General features: G+C 38.5%; 1 protein-coding gene across 3 annotated transcripts in view; it reads left to right on the top strand.

Annotated features, from left to right (window-relative positions):
- Positions 1-1,711: 1,711 nt before the first annotated feature.
- VPS35L (VPS35 endosomal protein sorting factor like) overlaps positions 1,712-19,440 on the top strand; it is a 114,468-nt gene continuing 96,739 nt past the window's right edge. The window contains exons 1-8 of one of the 3 annotated variants that reach the window (XM_072597981.1): positions 1,787-1,805; positions 3,979-4,111; positions 11,438-11,537; positions 12,084-12,251; positions 14,912-15,034; positions 15,502-15,526; positions 16,884-16,960; positions 18,920-19,048. In XM_072597981.1, the coding sequence (XP_072454082.1) occupies positions 12,108-12,251; positions 14,912-15,034; positions 15,502-15,526; positions 16,884-16,960; positions 18,920-19,048 (498 nt within the window). In that variant the 5' untranslated portion in view covers positions 1,787-1,805; positions 3,979-4,111; positions 11,438-11,537; positions 12,084-12,107. Of the gene's footprint in view, positions 1,806-3,978; positions 4,112-10,137; positions 10,274-11,437; positions 11,538-12,083; positions 12,252-14,911; positions 15,035-15,501; positions 15,527-16,883; positions 16,961-18,919; positions 19,049-19,440 lie in introns of those variants that run through there. The other 2 variants (XM_072597980.1, XM_072597979.1) reach the window with 2 other exon arrangements.

Here is a 19,440-nt window from a genome sequence, read left to right as displayed (position 1 = left end):
ACCCTCCCTGCAATTGTCAATCATAGAACTTATTTTCCACATGACCACACCTATCCATCACCCATTTTTACACCTTTTCCAGGTGACATTAACCTCTGCTGTTTCCCTCCCAGCCTGAGGTCTTTCTCATCTTTACCTCATAAACGGGGCCCTGCCCTGGCTACTTCTTAAATGAGCCTATTTAATGAATGGGTGTTACCCCACCATGAGTACCTGCATAGACCCTGGCCTAAAGGGACCAAGGTCTCCCAGTGCATCCTGGGTCATCTCCAGTCATCCTGAGGAATATCAGGTCACTGGATCCAGATGGCTCAGCATAGCCCTCCCTCACCCAAAACAAAGTCAAGTGCAAGTCACATCATTATTTCTCTGATGGCATGGTCTTCTTTGGCAATGAAGGATGAACACAACAACCACTCCCAATACCCCCCTTCTGAACTAAATTCCCAGCTTTTATTCAGAACAACTGCTCTCTAACTATGCTTTCTTAATCTTCAACTTATGTTACTTTTTGTTGTTATTGTGCCCGAGTTCAAGACTACATTTATTCTTACTGAATTTTATCTTATGAGATTTAGCCCAATATTCTAGCCTGTCAAGTTCCTTTTGGATTCTAACTCTCTATCCCTTTGGTGTCATCCACATATTTGATGAATAAATCATCTGTGCCTTTATCAAAGTCATTGATAAGTGTGTTCGTCCTTCTTTGCCGAAGAAGACGATGCCATCAGAGAAATGATGATTGATAAGAATGCTAAACAGAAGGAGGCCAAGTCCAGATAGAACCCTAGGGCACTCTACATACGCCTCTGTCCATTTAGACACTGGAACATTGAATACCCACTCTTCTAATACCGCCCTCAACCAGTTCTGAATCCATCCAGCTGTATGAACATTGATCCACTCTCATCTCAAGGAATGGATGGCGCTTGAAGAAATCACACAACTATGCTAAATGAGTATGTCATGCCTTCATTATCTAACTTCAACTGGACCCTCACTGGACCAAGGCAATCGTTTTTTCTCTCCCTAATTCATCCCCTGTCTCACTCCTCATGGAAACTGTTCCAAACATTCTCTTCTCCATTCAAGCATCCCCTACCTGTCCTTTCCCCCATGTCCCCGGCTAAGGACCCTAACTCTTCCTCGTCTTCATCCGAACCCCCTCCACGTCCACCCCCACTCCCTCCTTTTCTCCATTCTCTGATAATGGTCTCCTTGCTAAGCCCAGGGTAGCTAGGTGGGTCAGTGGACAGAGCTCTGGTCGTGAAATCTGGAGGAGCTGAGTTCAAATCCAGTCTCAGACACTTCTTAGCGGTGTGTCCCTGGGCGAGTCACTTGCCCTTGTCTGCCTCAGTTTCCTCATCTGTAAAACGAGCTGGAGAAGGAGATGGCAAACTATTCCAGTGTCTCTGCCAAGAGAACCCCAGGTGGGGACCACCGCCCAACAGAGCTGTCGTTGGTGAACTCGCTGCTCATCAAGCGTCACCCTCCGTCTCCTGACATGGTTGTGCCCATGCCTCGAGTGCTCCGGCTCCTCTTCTCCATCTCCTGGCTCCCCTGGATGCACCGTCCTCACGTCTACAAGACTTCTCGACTCCTACCTCCGGGTAATCCCTGCTTTTTCCTCCTGGGGAATCCCTCTCCCGTCCTCTAGAGGGCGCAGCTCCCTGCCCGGAAGCGTTTCAGACGCGCCCCGTGAGGGCTCTGCCCTTCACAAAGATGGCGGCGGAGGGAGGCTAAAGGGGCGAGGCGGCGCGGGGCGGGGCCGGTCATGTGACGGGGAAGATGGCTGCCTTTCCGTGGTAAGCTGGACGTTCTCCAGGGCAGAGTTGTCGGGAGGTTGGAGTGAACGGGTCACCACATGTGGGGGGGAGGGTCTTAAATCGGGGAGGCCCGGGCTGGGGCCAGGGCGGCCTGGGGGGAGGGGGCTCCTCCTCTCCGGCCGCCCGCTCTGCGGCCGCCCGGACGGAGTCCTCCCCACTCGCGTCCTCGGCCCACTCCCCTCGTCCGTGCCCCCCGAGGCCCCGGGATGTCGTTCTGGGCGAACCCTGAGAAGGGCAGCGGCCCCTGCACAGCTTCGGAAGGGCAGGCCCGCAGAGGCCTAGTGCCCTGCTGGGGGACGCCCGGCCAGCGGGGCCTGAGGCTCCCTCCTCCGAAGCCAAGCCTTTCTCCTTCCGTTATATGACTCTGGCTCCTCTTCCTCCGGACACGTTGGCCCCAGGCTGCTAGGAACGAAGTATCCGGGGTGTTGGGGTAGCTCTTATGTATGTATTTTGGGGTGCCTCTGCCTTAGCTGTACCCCTTAGTACCCCCGAATCACAGTGTCAGAACCGGAATGGAACTCAGAGCCCGAAGCCCCCCGGGCGCTGAGGAGGCAGGCCGCCCAGCTGGGCTCTCGGTTCCGGGGCCCTGGGGCCAGTGTCTCCTTTTAGTTTTGAATGGAAGAAGGCTGTAGGGACATTCCAGCCCAGGGTCTAATCTCATGGGCAAATCCACTTTAACCATTTTTTATAGGTTGCCAGGCACGTTCTCCTGGGATACATTCCTAATAGACTTGACCGTCTACATAGAAAAGACAACCAGTTCCATTTTTAGACATCCTAGTTAGTAGGCTTTTTTTTAAATTAATTTTTTATTTAGTTTTGCCCCACCGTGGCTTTAAAATCACCCATCTTATGCCTCCTTCCAGGGAGCTGGGCCTTCCAGAGATAAGCCAGAGGAGCCCAATCTCACTTCCATATTATAGTTCTTAAATAGTTGAAGGCAGCTTTCATGTTTCCCTTCTCCAGTCTCCAATCTTCAATATTTCCTCATGTGTTTTGGTTTTTATTGTGCTTACCATCTTCACCCTAACTTTAGACACCATCCAGTTTGTTAAAATGTTGTAAATGAAATTGGATGCGGGGCCCTTGATGTAGACTTTCCAGTGAAAGTATAATTACCCTTTTACAGTATGCATTACTGTACTTTTGTTATTGGCATGTAATATTTGGATTTTTAAATAATTTAATTAATTAAATAATTTAAATAATCATTATGTCATTGATTTACATGTAACTTGTAATTAAAACTCCTATGTCTTAATTTTAAATGGTGGTAAGCCATATCTCATCCAAACTGTGTTTAGGTAGTTGATTAGTCGAAAGCTAAGAGAAGGACTTCACATTTATCTCAGGTTAATTTTATCTCTTTAGTTTGAATCTTGCTTGGTCTGTATAGTTCTTTCTGGATCCTAATATTTTTGTCCAACACATTAGCTATCCCTACCAGTTACATGGCATTCAAACATTATATTTCCTATATCTTAACCAAAACCATGCAGAAGGAGACAAATGAAAAGAATAGTTTACATTGATACATTTGTCACCACTTTTTGAGTATGATGAAACAGTGAACTCTGACTCCACAAAACATTCTTTGAAGCACCCAGAGGTCTAGCTTTTGTAGGGCTTGGGGATGATGATGAGGGTTTGGGAAGGGGGAAATTGTTCCTTTTGTCATCACCTGAACTCTGTGCCAGGTGTGTTTGCCACTGAGGGAAAGGGGGAAAAAATAAACCAGTCTATGTCTCAAAGAACTTTAGGTTCTTAGCACTGTCCCAGGTCCATAGTAGGCATTTAATAAATGTTGATTGATTTTATTGCCTGGCACACAGTAAACACCAAATAAATGCTTGTTGACTTATTCTCCTTGCGGTAGGGAGACAAATGTACATTAGTAATGACAGTAGGTTTTTTTTTTTTTGAAGGGTTGGTTCTTTTCAGTCAGAAACCAAGAGGTGGTTTTTCTAACCTTTGTTAGTTCTTGGGGCATTGTGGGTTAAAAATTCCTATGACCCTCTGCTTGGGTTAAGGAGACCACTCCATTGTTTGTCATATGAAATGACATGTGGGTGAGGAGATTTCTGATACGGAACATTTTCTCCCCATTTTTTTTAACTCTAGTATACATTTTGGCATATTTTGTCTGTTTTAGTTGCTACAATATGTAGAGAGGTGGACTTGGAGTTAAGAAGACCTGAGTTTGAATCATGCCTCAAACACCTACTAGCTGTGTGACCCTAGGCAAGTCTCTTAACTTCTGTTAGTCTCAGTTTCCTTATTGCAAAGTGAGTATAATAACAACACCTGCTTCACAGGATTATTGTGACAATCAGATGCAAAATGCTTTGCAAACCTTAACATGTTATGTAAATGCTTGCTGTTTTGACACTATACAGGAGCAGGTGTGCCCTGAGTACTATCAGAATCACAGATGAAATTCTCATCCATTGTTACCAAAACTTTTCTGTAGTCAAATCAATAGCTCAAATAAATCAGGGAGAACTATAGAAAGATTAGACTCTTTAAAAAATATTACATATGTGTACATACACACAAATGTTATATATTTATTTTTAATAAGATAATTATGTTGTTAAATTTATTTTTATATTAATTTTACAAATAAATAAGAGTTTTATATTTATTTATTCCTTTAAATTCCTTTATTCCTAAAGCACAGGTTTGACCATGCCACTCCCTGCTGAATAAACTCCAGTTGCTCCCAATTACCTCTGGGACCCAGTATGAACCCATTTGGTATTTAAACCCCTACACAATCTGGTGCCAGCATTTATTCCAGGTTTATTCTAGACTACTCACTTTCACCTACTCTAAGGTAGTGAAACAGGCCTTCTTATTGTTTCTCAAACATAGTATTCCATTTCCATACTTTTGCACAGGCTTTCTTTTATTTAAAACATACTTCCTCACTCCCTTAGCATCTGAGCTTCCTTCAAAGCTCTGCTCATACATCTGTTTCTTGTATGTACTTTTCAATTATCAACATTTTTTTCTTCTCTTTCCCACTTCTGCTCCCCTCCTCACACTTAAAAAAAAAGACTAGACTCTTAAGGGTAGTGTTATGTGGCTGTCTTTAAAATAAAGCCCACAAAACCCCAACAGATCTCAACGGTAACAGTAGGAGGGATGGATAAAAGGTTTGTCTAAGGAAAAGATCACTTAAGATATTTTTCTACTAACTGCTAATGTTTGTTAGTAGATTTAAATAGCTCAATTTTGAGGAAATTAAAGAGAAAACTGAATAAGCTATGATAGAGCTTGTGCATCCATTGTTTCTTATGCAAGCAGCACTTTAAAATAGGAAGCCAGCTTTTTAACACCAGACATTGATAGGTAAGATGTAGTAACATTTCTTTTATCAGATACCTGGCATCCATGCAAACTGTTGTGTATTCAGCTACTCTGTAGAGGGCGCTGTTTAATTTACAAAAAGCAAGTTAATCTCTGCAGTAGTAAGAAATGTTTCTATTTTCTAGTAGTAGGAATACTACATTAGTAGAACAAAAGTGAGAAAACAAGGGAAGACATGACAGCCAGCAGTGAGAACTATGGGCGACAATTCAAAAGCAATATACTTTTCATATGAAAAATAAAGCAAACACAACCAGCCATATTCCACCTCTAAAAAATCTTTCCCAGAAAAGAAATATTTATAAAATACTTTTGGAAGTTTGATCTTATTAAAAAATAACATTTTGTTTTCCCCTAATTTATGTAAAAACAATTCTTAACACTCGCTTTTTTAAAAATTCTGAGTTCCAAATTTTTTCTCTCCCTTCCCTCTTTCCCCCTCTCTGAGATGGTAAGCAATTTAATATAGGTTATACATGGGCAATCATGTAAAACATTTCCATTTTAGTCATTTGATGGAAAAAAACTCGAACCAAAAAAAAAAAAGAAAGAAAAGAAAGTGAAAAATAGTATGCTTTGGTCTGTATTCAGATTCCATCATTTTTCTCTCTGGAGTCGGATTCCATTTTTCTTCATGAGTCCTTTGGGATTGTCTCAGATCATTATATTGCTAAGAGTAGCTAAGTCATTCACAGCTGTTTGTTATACAATATTGCTGTAATTGTGTACAGTGTTCTCCTGGTTCTTCTTACTTCAGTCAGTTCATGTAAGTCCAGGTTTTTCTGAAATCATCCTCTTCAGTTCTTATATTGGCTTTTTTTTTTTTTTAAAGAAGAAACTTAGCTTTTACCACTCTCAATCACCAAATTTTAAAAACTTGTTGGAAGAGATGTATCCAAGATGTATCTACAATGATTTAGGAAAGTTGTAGCCTCCTCTTGGATACATTTAGAAGATTACTCTTTTTTTTGCTGATGCAAGGTAGCTATGTTTCATTTTGGACCACAGATTGTGTCTAAAAATCACTCACCATACAGTATTGCTGTTTAATATTATGTTTACACAGGTGTTGATGATTATAAGACAAAATATATGAGGGTGGAAAGAACATCAATTTAGATTTAGGTTTAGTCATGCCTTTCTACTTTTATATAGTCTACTTCCCAATTTGCAGCTTGAATATTGTATATAATCTAATGCTTTAGAAATGCAACTTGGGGTTGTAGGTAAAGAGCCGTCCTAAGAGTTAGAGTCGGGAAAGACCTTGGTTCAAGTACCCCTTTGGTCACACATTTTCTGCGTGCCTCTGGAGGCAAACTCCTTTACCTCTCAATGACCAAGGGAACTCCCTGACACTCAAGAAATCACATTGAAGGGCACGTTCTGCATTGCTAGAGGATGCTTCTCATCAGGAGTTCTCTACACTGATGGAATAACAGAATATTTTCAGTAATTAAAAAGTCAGCCTTTGGGGGAAAACTTGTCACCATATGTTTCGTTGAATTGTTGTTGAATTGATTGGCCAATATGAAATTTAAAAAACTTCTACTGTGTGCAAAATCTGTTTATTGTTCCAGTGTATTTTCCTTACCTTGGAGATTGTTTTATTATCTGTAGAAAAAAGTCTAAGGAACAATAATCAGTGAGTAGATATTTTCCAAAGTATAATAATGTGTGCTATAATAATGACTACCAAACACTAGCTCACATTTATATAGCACTTTACATATGTATTATCTCATTTAATCCTCATAGGCAGTGTGACCTTATGGATAGAGAACCTGGCCTGAGAACCAGGAAGACCTGGGTTCCAGTCTTACCTTTGAGGTAATGACTGTGACTCTTGACTAGTCAATTGATCTCTCATTGCTGTAGGTAACTCTCCAAGACCTGTGTTGGTTGCAGGAGTTTCCTTATCTATACCAATAAAATCACAGATTGGATCTCTATGCCTAATCCTCACAATAACCCTGTAAGGTAGGCACTATTTTTACCCTGATTTTGCACATGAAGAAATTGAGACCCAGAAGTTTAGTGATTTATCTAGGATCACAGAGCTAGTAAGTCTTTGAGGTGGGATTTGAACCCAGATCTTTTTACTCCAAGTCTACTAGTAAATCTATCACATCACATTGCCTCTCTTCTACTGAATTACATTCCATTTTTAAGCATTTTCTTCTCTTTTGCCCTGTTTGTTACTCCACCTACCTCAGGTGCTTGCTTTTGCAAGTTCTCATCTTCTAGTTTGAGTTTCAGGTCAAGCAAATGCACCCTGACACACTGACCAGAGTACGTTTATCTTGGGCTTTTTGGCACTCAGGTTCTCATATTTGCTTCTTTTTTCTGTCTCTTTCTCTATAGTTTGTTCTTAAAGTGATTCATACTGTGATTTTAGCACCCTTCTATTCCTTTGACCAATGCTGGCTGGCACCTTCTTTTTAAAAGTCGTGAAAAGTTGGTAGAGTTTCCTCAGGAGGGAGTTCCCTGTACTAGTGACCTTCCCTCTCTTTTTCTATTAAATTTCTTTAGAAATAACACATAAATGTGCTACATAAGAGGATTATTCTGTGCCCCATTTTATTCAGGAAAATAAATAATCTCTGTGAAATGATGAAGGATCCAATGATGACTATGACCTGTTAAAGAATTTGGGTATGAGTGTTTCATACAAAAGCTAATGAATAAGCTAATGAAAAAAATGGTAGATTGAAAGGAGAGGAGAATGGACCACAATAACATTCAAAGGGCTACAGCTTTAGGGGTAATATAGGAAATTAGAGATGAAGAACACAAAAAGGACAGGTAAGTATGCCTGTTGGGTTTTATTCTCTTTCTCTGGGCTGGTGCTTCCGGAAATCTCCAGTTGTTAAATGCTGGAGTTTATGGCTGAAGATTTTCCTTCTCTTTAGTACTTAGATGAAAAGAAATTGACTTCTTTGTTGGCTTAGTTGTTAGCCTGAAGTCAAAGCTGTATAGATTCTGTCGAGATCATCACGAAGTCTGGTGATTCTGTGACTATAGTTAGATTTTAAACTTGTGTATAGTTTTATACTTATTTTGACATTTAGCTGTTAAGCATCTGTATGATAATTTCTGATTTTAAAGAAGGCTATTGATTGAGTTGGTAGGAAAGATGCTCAAAAATAAGTCATTAAGATTTTCCTGTCATAAATCACTTGTTTTTTTTATTTGTCTCCTTCAGATTATAAGTCCATTGAGTAGGAGATAAGAGTGTATGTATAATATAAGGCCAATGAGATACCCATAGCAGCTGCTATAAATATGCATGTGTATTTTCAGGGTAAATTCCTCAAAGGCAAAACCAAAATATTTATTCAGATGCCAGAAAGCCAATTCCACCATGGTAAGAGCGAAGTTTATACATATCATCAATCCAGGGAGCACCAACATCCCCAAGCTTTCCCTCTGTTAGGCCTCCCCACAGATAAGCTCCCCTAGGCAAAATTCCTCCTCTCTCTCAAGCTAGCCCCTTTGCCTTGGCTCTCCCTCACTCTCATGTCCTGCTCCACCCAATTCAGCAGTCTCCTTCCACCATGCCATGTGGCTCAGGCTCCATCACAGTAGTCAGCTGGACCTGAGCTGAAAGCAGGTCACACAGGCCTATTAATGGGCTGGAAAGATCTTCCCATTCCATTAATAATACAATATGTATGTCTGTGTTCCCGGTGAAAAAGGAAGACAGTTTAATAGCTTTATTGTCAAGAAGTAGAAATCAGAAATGGTCAAAGGATATGAACAGGTAGTTTTCAGATGAAGAAATCAAAGCTGTATAGTCATATAAAAAATGCCCTAAATCAGTATTAATTAGAGAAAAGCAAATTAAAACAACTGACAGACAGAAACAGAAAATGGTAAATGTTGGAGAGGATGTGGGAAAGTTGGGATACTAACACATGCTTGGTGGAGCTGTGAACTGATCCAACCATTCTGGAGAGCAATATAGAACTATGTCCCAAGGGCAATCAAACTGTGCACAACCTTCTGAAGTTGGAGAGCCAGTGTCTCTGTATCGGAAGATTTAAAGTATGCAGATAGGACAACAAAGGCTTTCACCACCTGCAGGAAGAAAAATCCAAATCTCTCTGTTACAGTAGTTTTCTTTTTTCTTTATTTTATTTTCAGTGTTGTTCTATAATCACTACCATATAACTTAGAATTTTTTTCCCTCCCTCCCCCTCCTTCACCCTTCCCTCCCCAAGATACAATTTTATATAGGTTCTACACATACATTCCTATTAAATATATTTTCACCATAGTCATATAGAAGAATTAAAATGAATGGGAGAAATCATATAACAAACCAAAACAATACAAAAGAAGGGCAGCTAGGTGGTGCAGTGGATAGAGTACCAGTGCAGGAGTCAGGAGGACCTGAGTTCAAATCTCACCTCAGACACTTGACTCACTAACTGTGTGACCTTGGGAAAGTTACTTAACCACAATTGCCTCATCCTGAGCCATCTCCAGTCATCCTGATGAATGTCTATGGTCACTGGATTCAGATGGCTCTGGAGGAGAAGCAAGGCTGGTGACGTGCATAGCCCTCCCTCACTCAAAACAAAGTCCGGTGCAAGTCATGTCATCATTTCTCTGATGGCATGTTCTTCTTTGGCAACGAAGGACGAACACACATCCTCTGATCCAGCAGTACCACTACTAGGTCTGTGTCCCAAAGGGATCATAAAAAAGGGAAAGGTACCTACACGTACAAAGATATAGCAGCTCTTTTCTGTGGTGGCAAAGAATTGGAAATTGAGGGTATGTCCATCAATTGGGAAATGACTAAACTAGTTGTGATATTGTCGTTCTGTGAGAAATGATGTGCAGGTCGATTTCAGAAAAACCTGTAAAGACTACATGCATTGATGCAAAATGAAGTGAGCAGAACCAGAAGGACATTGTACACAGTAACAGCAACATTATGCAGTGATCATCTATGACTGGCTTAGCTTTTCGCAATAATACAGTGATCCAAGACAGTTCCAGAAGATTCGTGATGGAAAATGCTATCCACATCCAGAGAAAGATTTGATGGAGTCTGAAAGCAGATTGAAGTATACTAATTTCACTTTCTTTATTTGTGTGTGTGTGTGTGTTTTTCCTTTTGGTCTGCTTCTTTCACAATATGACTAACATGGAAATATGTTTTACATGATTGCACATATATAACATATCAAATTGCTTATTACCATTTTGGGAGGGAGAGGGAGAAAAATTTGGAACTCAGTTTTTAAAAATGAATGTTCAAAATTGTCTTTACATGTAATTGGAAAAAATAAAATATTTTTAAAAACCTAGGGGAAAAAAGATAGAAGCCAAACTGGGACTGTTAGTGAGCTGCTTTAACTATTTTGATTAGGCATTTCTGAGTAATCTGCATTACTTTCTAATGTTGTGCTTTTTTCCTCTTGTTAAAGAAAGTAAATATGCAAAGGTTCTGTGTACTTCCTCCATCTTTATCATGAAGACTTAGAGAATGGTGTGAGGAACACAGAGAGATTTGCCCACTGTCTCTAAGTATTAGAAGTGATTTTTCTATCTCTGTCTTCTGTGCTCCAAGTCTGGCATTCTCTCTACTACATTGTGCTGCCTTATTAAAAAAAAATAAAAAATTAAAAAAAATTTTCCAGATTCAAAAATAAAATTGCTTATGGAAAAACTTGAGTTTGTGGGTTATATGTTTTTGCATTTTATAAGTTACATATGAGTTTATCTTTTAATCACTATTAAGTACAACATTTGATGTTATGAAAATTCTCTGCAAAAGGGCTTTTTATTTTACATTTAAGCCCCGAAGAGTCCTTTCTAGTCTTAGAAACTTGCTATAGTTTAAAAAAAAAATAAACTGTCTTTTTTATTTAAGGATGTTACATAATTTATGCTATTGTAAGGAATTCGTTTGCTGCTCTTCTTTTAACTATTTTTGGTAAATGGAAAATTTATAAGAATAAGGTCATTTGATACTTTAGACTGGAGAGGTAAAAACCCTGTAAGGTAGGTACTATTTTAGACAAGCTAATAACCAGCTTTTTGGTCATGAAGAGGACATTTCTCCTCTGGTTTCACTTTCCCTATTTATAAAATGAAGGGATTAAGATAGATGATTTCTAAGGTCCCTTCCAGATGTAATATCTTGTAATTCTAATTAGCCCAGCAAGAAGTATTTTTTACATGGTCTTTTATTAACTGCTTGATTTATGCATACATGTCTTTAATAGGCATTCAAGGCAGAGAAACTACAAAACTGAATTTGAATCATGTAGCTTAGAGGCTGTACCTTTGGACTTTGGAGATTATCATCCACTGAAACCTATAACTGTGAGTTTGTTATGCATGATATTCTCATTGACTGAAATTATTGGTGTATCTTTTCCTATTTATTATTGGTAGTTGGTCATGGTATTGTCACTGGTTTCTCTGTGTTCTTTTATTTTTATTTTGTTGCTTACAGTGCCTACAACTATTATTTCCTTTCATTTTAGTATAATTAACTTGAGTATTTGATTTGTTTCAGAGGAGGGATGAATCTAGTTTCTTCTTGCTTTCTCCAGTTAGAAAAGAAAGATCGCAGTTAAGGCTTTGTCCCAAGTAAGGAACTTTTTCTGTAGCTGTTTTCAAAAGGGAACCTCACTTACTATTGTTTATCTCATATGGACATGCTGTTATATGATCAGGGGGTGAGATGGCTGTGAAGGAAATAGCTGATTTAATATACTCTGGGAATGGTGTTCATAACAAAAACAGTGTAGACTTAGAATAAGTAAACTAATACAACTGAGGCATCTATTCATAAGAGAAAATTCTAAAGTCCTTTTGTTGTTTGTTTAGGAAGAATAGTAAAATCTCTTTAAAATTTTCCCACAGGTCACAGAATCAAAGACCAAGAAAATGGGGAGGAAAGGAAGTACTTCTTCTACTTCTTCTTCTTCCTCAAGCTCAATGGTAGACCCCTTGAGCAGTGTTCTTGATGGTACTGATCCACTCTCCATGTTTGCAGCAACAGCAGATCTAGTGACTACCACATCTAATATGGTAATGGAATGTTCTTTTTTTAATCAAGAAAGGAGTTCTTCTATGTTGTCATTTCTCCAGTTTTGGGAAAAGTTTTTATACAAAAAAAGTAATTATTGCCTTAACACACTGTAGTATCAAATCAGAGAAAGTACTTTTATAAACCTTAAGGCACCATGTAAATTCAAAAAGCAAGTCAGCAAGCAATTATTATCTACTATGTGCCTGTCACTGTGCTAAGGGCTTGGGCTACAGAGAAAGGTAGCACGCACTTCCTGCCTTCCAGGAGCCCATAGTTAAATGGGGAAGACAATATGTGAACAATCGTGTTTATATAAGATATGGGGAAGGCAAACTGGAGGTAATCTCAGAGAGAAAGTGCTGGCAGTGAGAGGGCCTGGGAAAGACCTTTTGTGGAAAGTGAGGTTTGGGCTAAGGCTTGAAGGAACCTGGGGAAGTAAGGCGTTGGTGATGAGGAAGAAGAACATTTGTAGTGTGAGGACCAGTCAATAAAAAGGCACAGAGTAAGGAGATAGAGTGACTTGTTCAAAGAATATGTCACTGTTGCTGGATTGTAGAGTACAGGAAAACTAGTACAGCATAAGAAGACTAGAAAAGGTAGGAAGGGACTTTAAAACTAAAGGATTTTATATTGATCCTTGAGGTAACGGGGCCACTGGAATTTACGGAACGGGAGAGTGATATAGTGAGACCTGAATTTTAGAACAATCACTTTGGCAGCAGAGTGGAGGATATACCAAAGACGGAAAAATCTTGAGGCGTTGAGACCAACCAGAAAGTTACTGAGATAGTACAGGTGTAAAGTGATGAAGGCTTGGGTCAGGGTGGCAGCTGTGTCAGAAGAGGCAAGGGGATGTATAGGAGAGGTGTTGTGAAGGTGTAAATAACAAAAATTCATAACAAATTGGATATGGGGGTAGGAGAGAGTGAATTGTTGTTAGTAACACTTTAGATTCTAAGCCTGAGTGACTGGGAAGATTGTAGCATCCTCAGCAGTAATAGAGAAGATAAGAAGAGAGGAGAATTTTGGAAGAAAGATAAGTTTGGGGAATGTCAAGTTTGGGATGTCTATGGGACTTCCAGCTGAAGGTGTTCAATAAGTAGTTGAAGATGCAGACAAGAGATCAACAGAGAGATTAAGGGTGGATGTATATCTGAGAATTATCTGTATGCAGATGATAATTGAATCCAGGGTAGCTGATGAGATCACTAATCAGATAGCATACTGTAGAAAGAAAAGAGAGCCAAGCACAGAGCCTTGGGGGACACCCATGATTGGAGGGTGTGACCTAGATGAAGGTCTAGCAAAGGAGACTGAGAAAAGAAGAGCCAGGAAAGGGCATTGTTATGAAAACTTAGAAAGGAATATCATTGACAATTAAGAGACTAAAGATCATTTTGGAATGATTAGTTTTAGTTGAATGATGAGGTTGGAAACCAGATCAAAGAGAATTTAGAAGAAAGTGAAAGGAGAAGTAAAGGCTCTGATGATAGTTGGCTTCCTCAAGGGGTTTAGCTATGAAAGGGAAGAAAGAGATGAGGAGAGCTAACAAGAGTGGATGATCAGGTGAGGTCTTTTTTTAAGGATGGGAGAGATATGGGTATGTCTGTGGGAAGCAGATAATAGACAGGGAGACATTAAAGATTTGTTAGAGTGGAGGATGATAAAGGAGGCAATCTTCTGGAGAAATCAGGATGGAGTGGGTTCATTTGGGCATGTAGAGGAGGGGTTAGCTTTGTCGAGAAGTGCAGCATCTTCATTTGAGGCAGGTGGAAGAGGGATGTGAGATGAGAATAGGAAATGAGGGAGTTCTCACTGAGTGGCATTAAGTGTTTCAATTAAGTATGAGTTAAACTTCTAAGCTGATGGTATGGGGGAAGGGATATTATAGGAAGTTTAATAAAAGATGAAAAGGTTTGGAATAGTTGCTTTGGTGAGTGGGATAGTGAAACAGGGTGGTATAAAAAGATTGCTGCAGTGGGGGCTCAGTTGAGATTATGCAACATAAATTTGTAATGGATCCAATCAACATGGTTTCATAAGATTTTTCTCTGGCTCTCTTCAGTAGCAGGTGAATAGGAATATTATTTTCTTAAAAAAATGTAAAAGATAACAATTGAAAATAGGTTATAAGCCAGTTAACATTTTTGTATTTAAAATTTTTTTTATTTTCAGTTTCAAATTCTTTCCCTCCCTCTTTTCCTTACCATTGAGAAGGCAAGAAATATGATATCCATTATACGTATGAAGTCATACCAGACATTTTCAGATTAGCTGTGTTGCAAACACCAAACAAAAAAGCAAGAAAAATAAAGTCGAAAAAGTATGTTTGTATTCAGAATTCATCAGTTCTCTCTCTAGAGGTGGATACTCTTTTTCATCATGAGGCCTTTGGAATTGTCATGGATCATAATGTGGTCAGGGTAGCTAAGTCTTTCCCATTTGATTATTGTTCCAGTATTACTATTACTACATACAATGTTTTGATCGTGCTCACTGCTCTCTGTGTCAGTTCATGTAAGTCTAGGAGTGTTCTTTTGTGTAACAAGGCATGACCTTCCTATTTGGAAGGACTCTTGAAAGGTTTGTGGGGTTTCTTGGATTTGTTTTTGAGTTTTATATGTTGCTAGTGAGTCCTTTGTTCCTTTCTTATCTATAGGACAGCTCAAGAAAGAAACGGGATAGAGACGATAATTCCATAGTAGGAACTGACTTTGAACCTTGGTCAAGCAAACGTGGTGATATCCTTGCCAGATACACAACAACAGAAAAACTCTCTATTGTAAGTTGCCTGATCTTTTTTGTCTCAATGTAGTCTCAGAATTTTAGGCTTCTTTTTCCTTTTTTCAGTTTGCTATGTCATTAGTGTTAGAATTTTGGAGAAAAGGTGCAGGTCTGGTCTTTATCACTAAGCAGTGGCAGAGTGTAGAAAACAATTGTAATGTAGAATTTTTCCATTTATTGATCAACTTTGACCCCCGAGTTGCCTTGAAATTTACTCTTTTGGCAGTTAAAAATTTTTTTTTGCCTTTGAATCAATGTTCATGATATTTTATTTTGATGTATGATATTGCTCCTTAGAACTAGCTTGCTAATTGATTCCAGTCTTTTGTAACTTCTGCTTGAGGATGTTGTGGAGGGAATGCTTGGTCAGATACTTTGTGGCTTTAGACATCTCTTCTGACTCAGATTTTATGGTTCTATAAATGTCTGATCTTTTTTATAACAACTGATGTTATTTTTCTACAGAATCTATTTATGGGATCTGAGAAAGGTAAGTTAGTTACAGATTTCTTGATTGGTGAACGGTTATTCTGTTGGATTGAACACAGTGTTACAAAAGAAATAGACTTTATCCCCTGACTTGTATGCTCTCTTAATTTCTTAGATCACTCTACATATAGTAAGCATTCATAAAGTAATTTTTGATTGAATGAATGGTACTTAATAAATGCTTGTTGTTGACTTATCAGATATTTTAAATAAAATGTTGTTTTTTAAAATAAACAAGCATTTCTTTTCACTCTCTTTCATGACCCCTACCCCTGAGGAAAAATAAAGAAAATATAAGATGCTATTTGAATTCCAAAGTATTTCATAGACCATATATGATGGAACAGCTCCCCAGTTTACTTGTTTAATCCTAAAATTCTACCATTTAATTCAATTCTACAAACATTAGGTACCTACCAGATAGATGACACACTGCTTGCCCCTAGGGATATAAACATAGCCACCAACCTCAAGAGGAGAGGGGGAAGATTCTTTTTCGTTTGAGACTTTTTTCTTTTAAAAAATGCCAGTAACTATTCTAGTGATAACTTTTCAGATTGGTCTTACCTATCATTTGCCTCTTAGCTTAGAATCTGATAAACTTGTCAGGGCAGGTTTGATGAGACCACTGAATTTCTGAGTTGAGGGAGAGATTAGGGGCCCTGGGAAAGCATAAAAAGAGGGGATTAGGCATTAAAGAGGAGGTCTGGCATGGGCTGAGCCTGCAGCTACCATCACTTTTCACCATTCAGGGACGGTGAAAGCTACTAGATGTAGTGTTACTGGGCTGAAAATGTTTGAAAGCCTACTCCCTGTTTTCAAGTAACTTGACTGAGTAGGCTTAGTGCCTTGTGCAGTAACTACTAGGCCTTAAGCCTAGAAGGAACTTAATAGATTTTTGTTGAATGAATAAATCAATCAATGAAGTGGTAGTTTCACTATGGTAGCAGTTTTTGTGTGTGCTCCAAAAGGGACATTTCAATTCACTTTGATTACTGGAAGTGGCGCCATCTGTAATTTGTGTCAAGGTTTAGTTTACTTTTTTATATGATGGGTGAGTGAATGATGGAGTGCAAAGTGTTATAAATAATTCAGTTCAGTGAAAGTGTTTGAATGGAATGAAATCAGGTAGGTAATAATTCTTATTTTGTCTGTGAAATATTGGTTACTTAGGTAAATTGCCCCTAAGAGTGTTAATTTGTTTTGTTTTTTGAAAACATTCAGAAATTCCATTGTGTTTAATCATAATGCAGCAGAAATTTTTCTCTTATAGGTATGATCTTAGTAGGAAAGAATCCTAAGTAGTATAAATTTATGAAAATCTTGAGATCCTAAAACACTGAACCCTGTATGTCTAGGCAAGGCTGCGACTTCCACATCTGCAGTGTCTGAGAAAGTCAGAACGAGGCTGGAGGAACTGGATGATCTGGAGGAGGTGAGCTGGTTCTGAAGGGCTGGCCACGAGAAAAAAAAGATGTTTTTGTTGATTCTCTCCATCTAAGAACAGTTTTGTTTTTCATCTTTTGCTTTCTTCCTAATCTCTTTTCCAAGGAGCTCTATGTAAAGTGTGCAGGTTCTTCTCTAGCACTGATATTTACCAGTAACTGCCAGAACTGCATGTAGAAGCTCTGACTTCTAACTTAATTTTGCTTTAAGGGTGGTGTTCTATCCTCATTGTATACATCTGTATATAGTAATCTGTGATACAATCTGGCAATTAGGAGGAAGTTACTATGGCTGATAATGGTCCTGCATTTTATGTGGTCACATACTCCTTGATGTGGCCACATTTATAGTTACCATTAACCAAAACATTGCCACCATATGATTTTTGGAATAGGATATAATGTGGTATTCTAATGTAGAAATTTTAAGATATATATATATATATATATATATATATATATATATATATATATATATATATATATATATATATATATATATATATATATACACACACACACACACATACATATATATGTATATATATAAATTATAGGATGTGCTTTGTCAACATTAAAGTATTTTTATAAATATCATCTATTAATTATTTTTAAGAGTGCATAGATTCTGGCCTGTTATCAAGTGAAATTTATTTGTTCATGTTAATTTTAATTTGGTTTAGTGTTCACAGCTCATTAAATGGCAATAAGTTCTGCCCAAATATAACTTTTATATGTAAATTCCATCACAGAATTTTGTGCAGTGCCTAATAACCTTACCTTTTTCATGGAATGAATCATTCTAAATTCACTTTTCTCTCAGTGATTTGATTTTTTTTTCATTATGTGTTGTTTTCCTTTGTCAGTAATCTCTTTTACTTGACTGTAAAATTGTACGTGCAACCTCTTTGTCACTTTTTACAGTCTGCGATAGCAACCAAAGACAGGCACACGTGGAAGAAGACATTTCTTTGAGGACAATATATTCAGGGATTTCTGGCATGAAGTCACTCTCTCTGATGACTCCTACCAATATATGAACAGCATGGTGTAGTGGAAAGAGCCCTTTTTTTGTACTTGAATACCTGGCTTTGAATCCTGGTGGTCCCCAGGTAGCATTTGGCATGGCTTTAGGCAAATCAGTTTGCCCCTGTGGACCTCAGTGTCCTCTTCAGTGAAACCTGTGGCCTCGAAGCCTAGGTCCTCAAGAGCAGTTCTTTAACTGAATCCAAACTTCACAGAACAAATTCCCTTATTAAAAAGAATTTGTTCTGTAAATTTGGACTTAGTCAAAAGGCTGCACCCAAGGACCTAGAAGACCACATGTGACCTTGAGGCCGAAGGTTCCCCACCTCTGGGTTAGACTAAATAGTCCCAAATGTCCCTTCCGTTGCTCAAGTTGAGATCAAGAAGGTAAGAGGTGTTGTCCTTTATTAGATTCTTATAGAAAGCCTCCAGATTACATAGTAGATAAATCCACTACTCTCTATTGCTTACTCACCAACCTTCCTGTACTATGAGGCACCAAAGTAACACTAATATAAAATGCATGTTTTTAATAGTAACTATGCATTCTCTCTATTTAATAGAATCTGAATAGCTAGTGAAGGATTTTGAATTTTTTTTATCCTACCCCCATCTCTTAGGAATATCAACATCCTTTTCAATTTCAGTAATTTTCTATGAAAAGGTTCACCTTCTGGTCTTGTGGTGGTATTATCATTTTGAACGCATGTTTCATTCACATAACCAGTGTAGCTCAGTGCAATCTTTGAAGAAAATGGTAAGAAACCATGTTGGTGAAGAATAAATGCTGTTTCATGGAGAGGGAACATAGGGATGTGAAGCAAGGGAGAACTTCAGAGACTGAAGTTTAGCTCAGAACTGATGAATAAGTTAAATGTAATTTTGCTTTTCTTGGTTACATTTCCCCTATGATTTATTCACAGGGATCCCAAAGGGAGTTGCTGAATTTGACTCAGCAGGATTACATGAACCGAATTGAGGAGCTCAATCAGTCACTAAAGGATGCCTGGGCCTCGGACCAAAAAGTGAAAGCACTAAAAATTGTCATCCAGGTCAGAACTATGATCCTAAGAGTTTTGTGTAAAAATGATAAAAATAAAAAATTCCTGAAATGAATAATAGGGCTAAAGGAGACTTTTAAAACAAGTCCATTACCTTCTCCATTGTAAGTAAAAAAAAAAAAAAGAACAAAACAAAACCTGCTCCCCTATGTATATCTTATTACAATGTCTTTTTTCCCCTTCAAAAAGAAAGACAAGTCAGATAGTGAGTAAACTACTTTTAGGGTATAATTGGACACTCTGGGGACATAAACTCTTTTAAAACCACTGAAGTACCATTTAACAAATCCTTTATTTCTAAAAGTTAATGTTTCTGGATTACCTAAGGAGATTCTCTTATCCATTGCAAGGTGTATTATTGGGTGAGGAAAAAGAAGCAGTAT

This window comes from Notamacropus eugenii, chromosome 3 (genome assembly GCF_028372415.1).
Source record: "Notamacropus eugenii isolate mMacEug1 chromosome 3, mMacEug1.pri_v2, whole genome shotgun sequence".
Classification (NCBI taxonomy): Eukaryota; Metazoa; Chordata; class Mammalia; order Diprotodontia; family Macropodidae; genus Notamacropus; species Notamacropus eugenii.
This window is presented reverse-complemented; position numbering and strand designations above follow the sequence as displayed.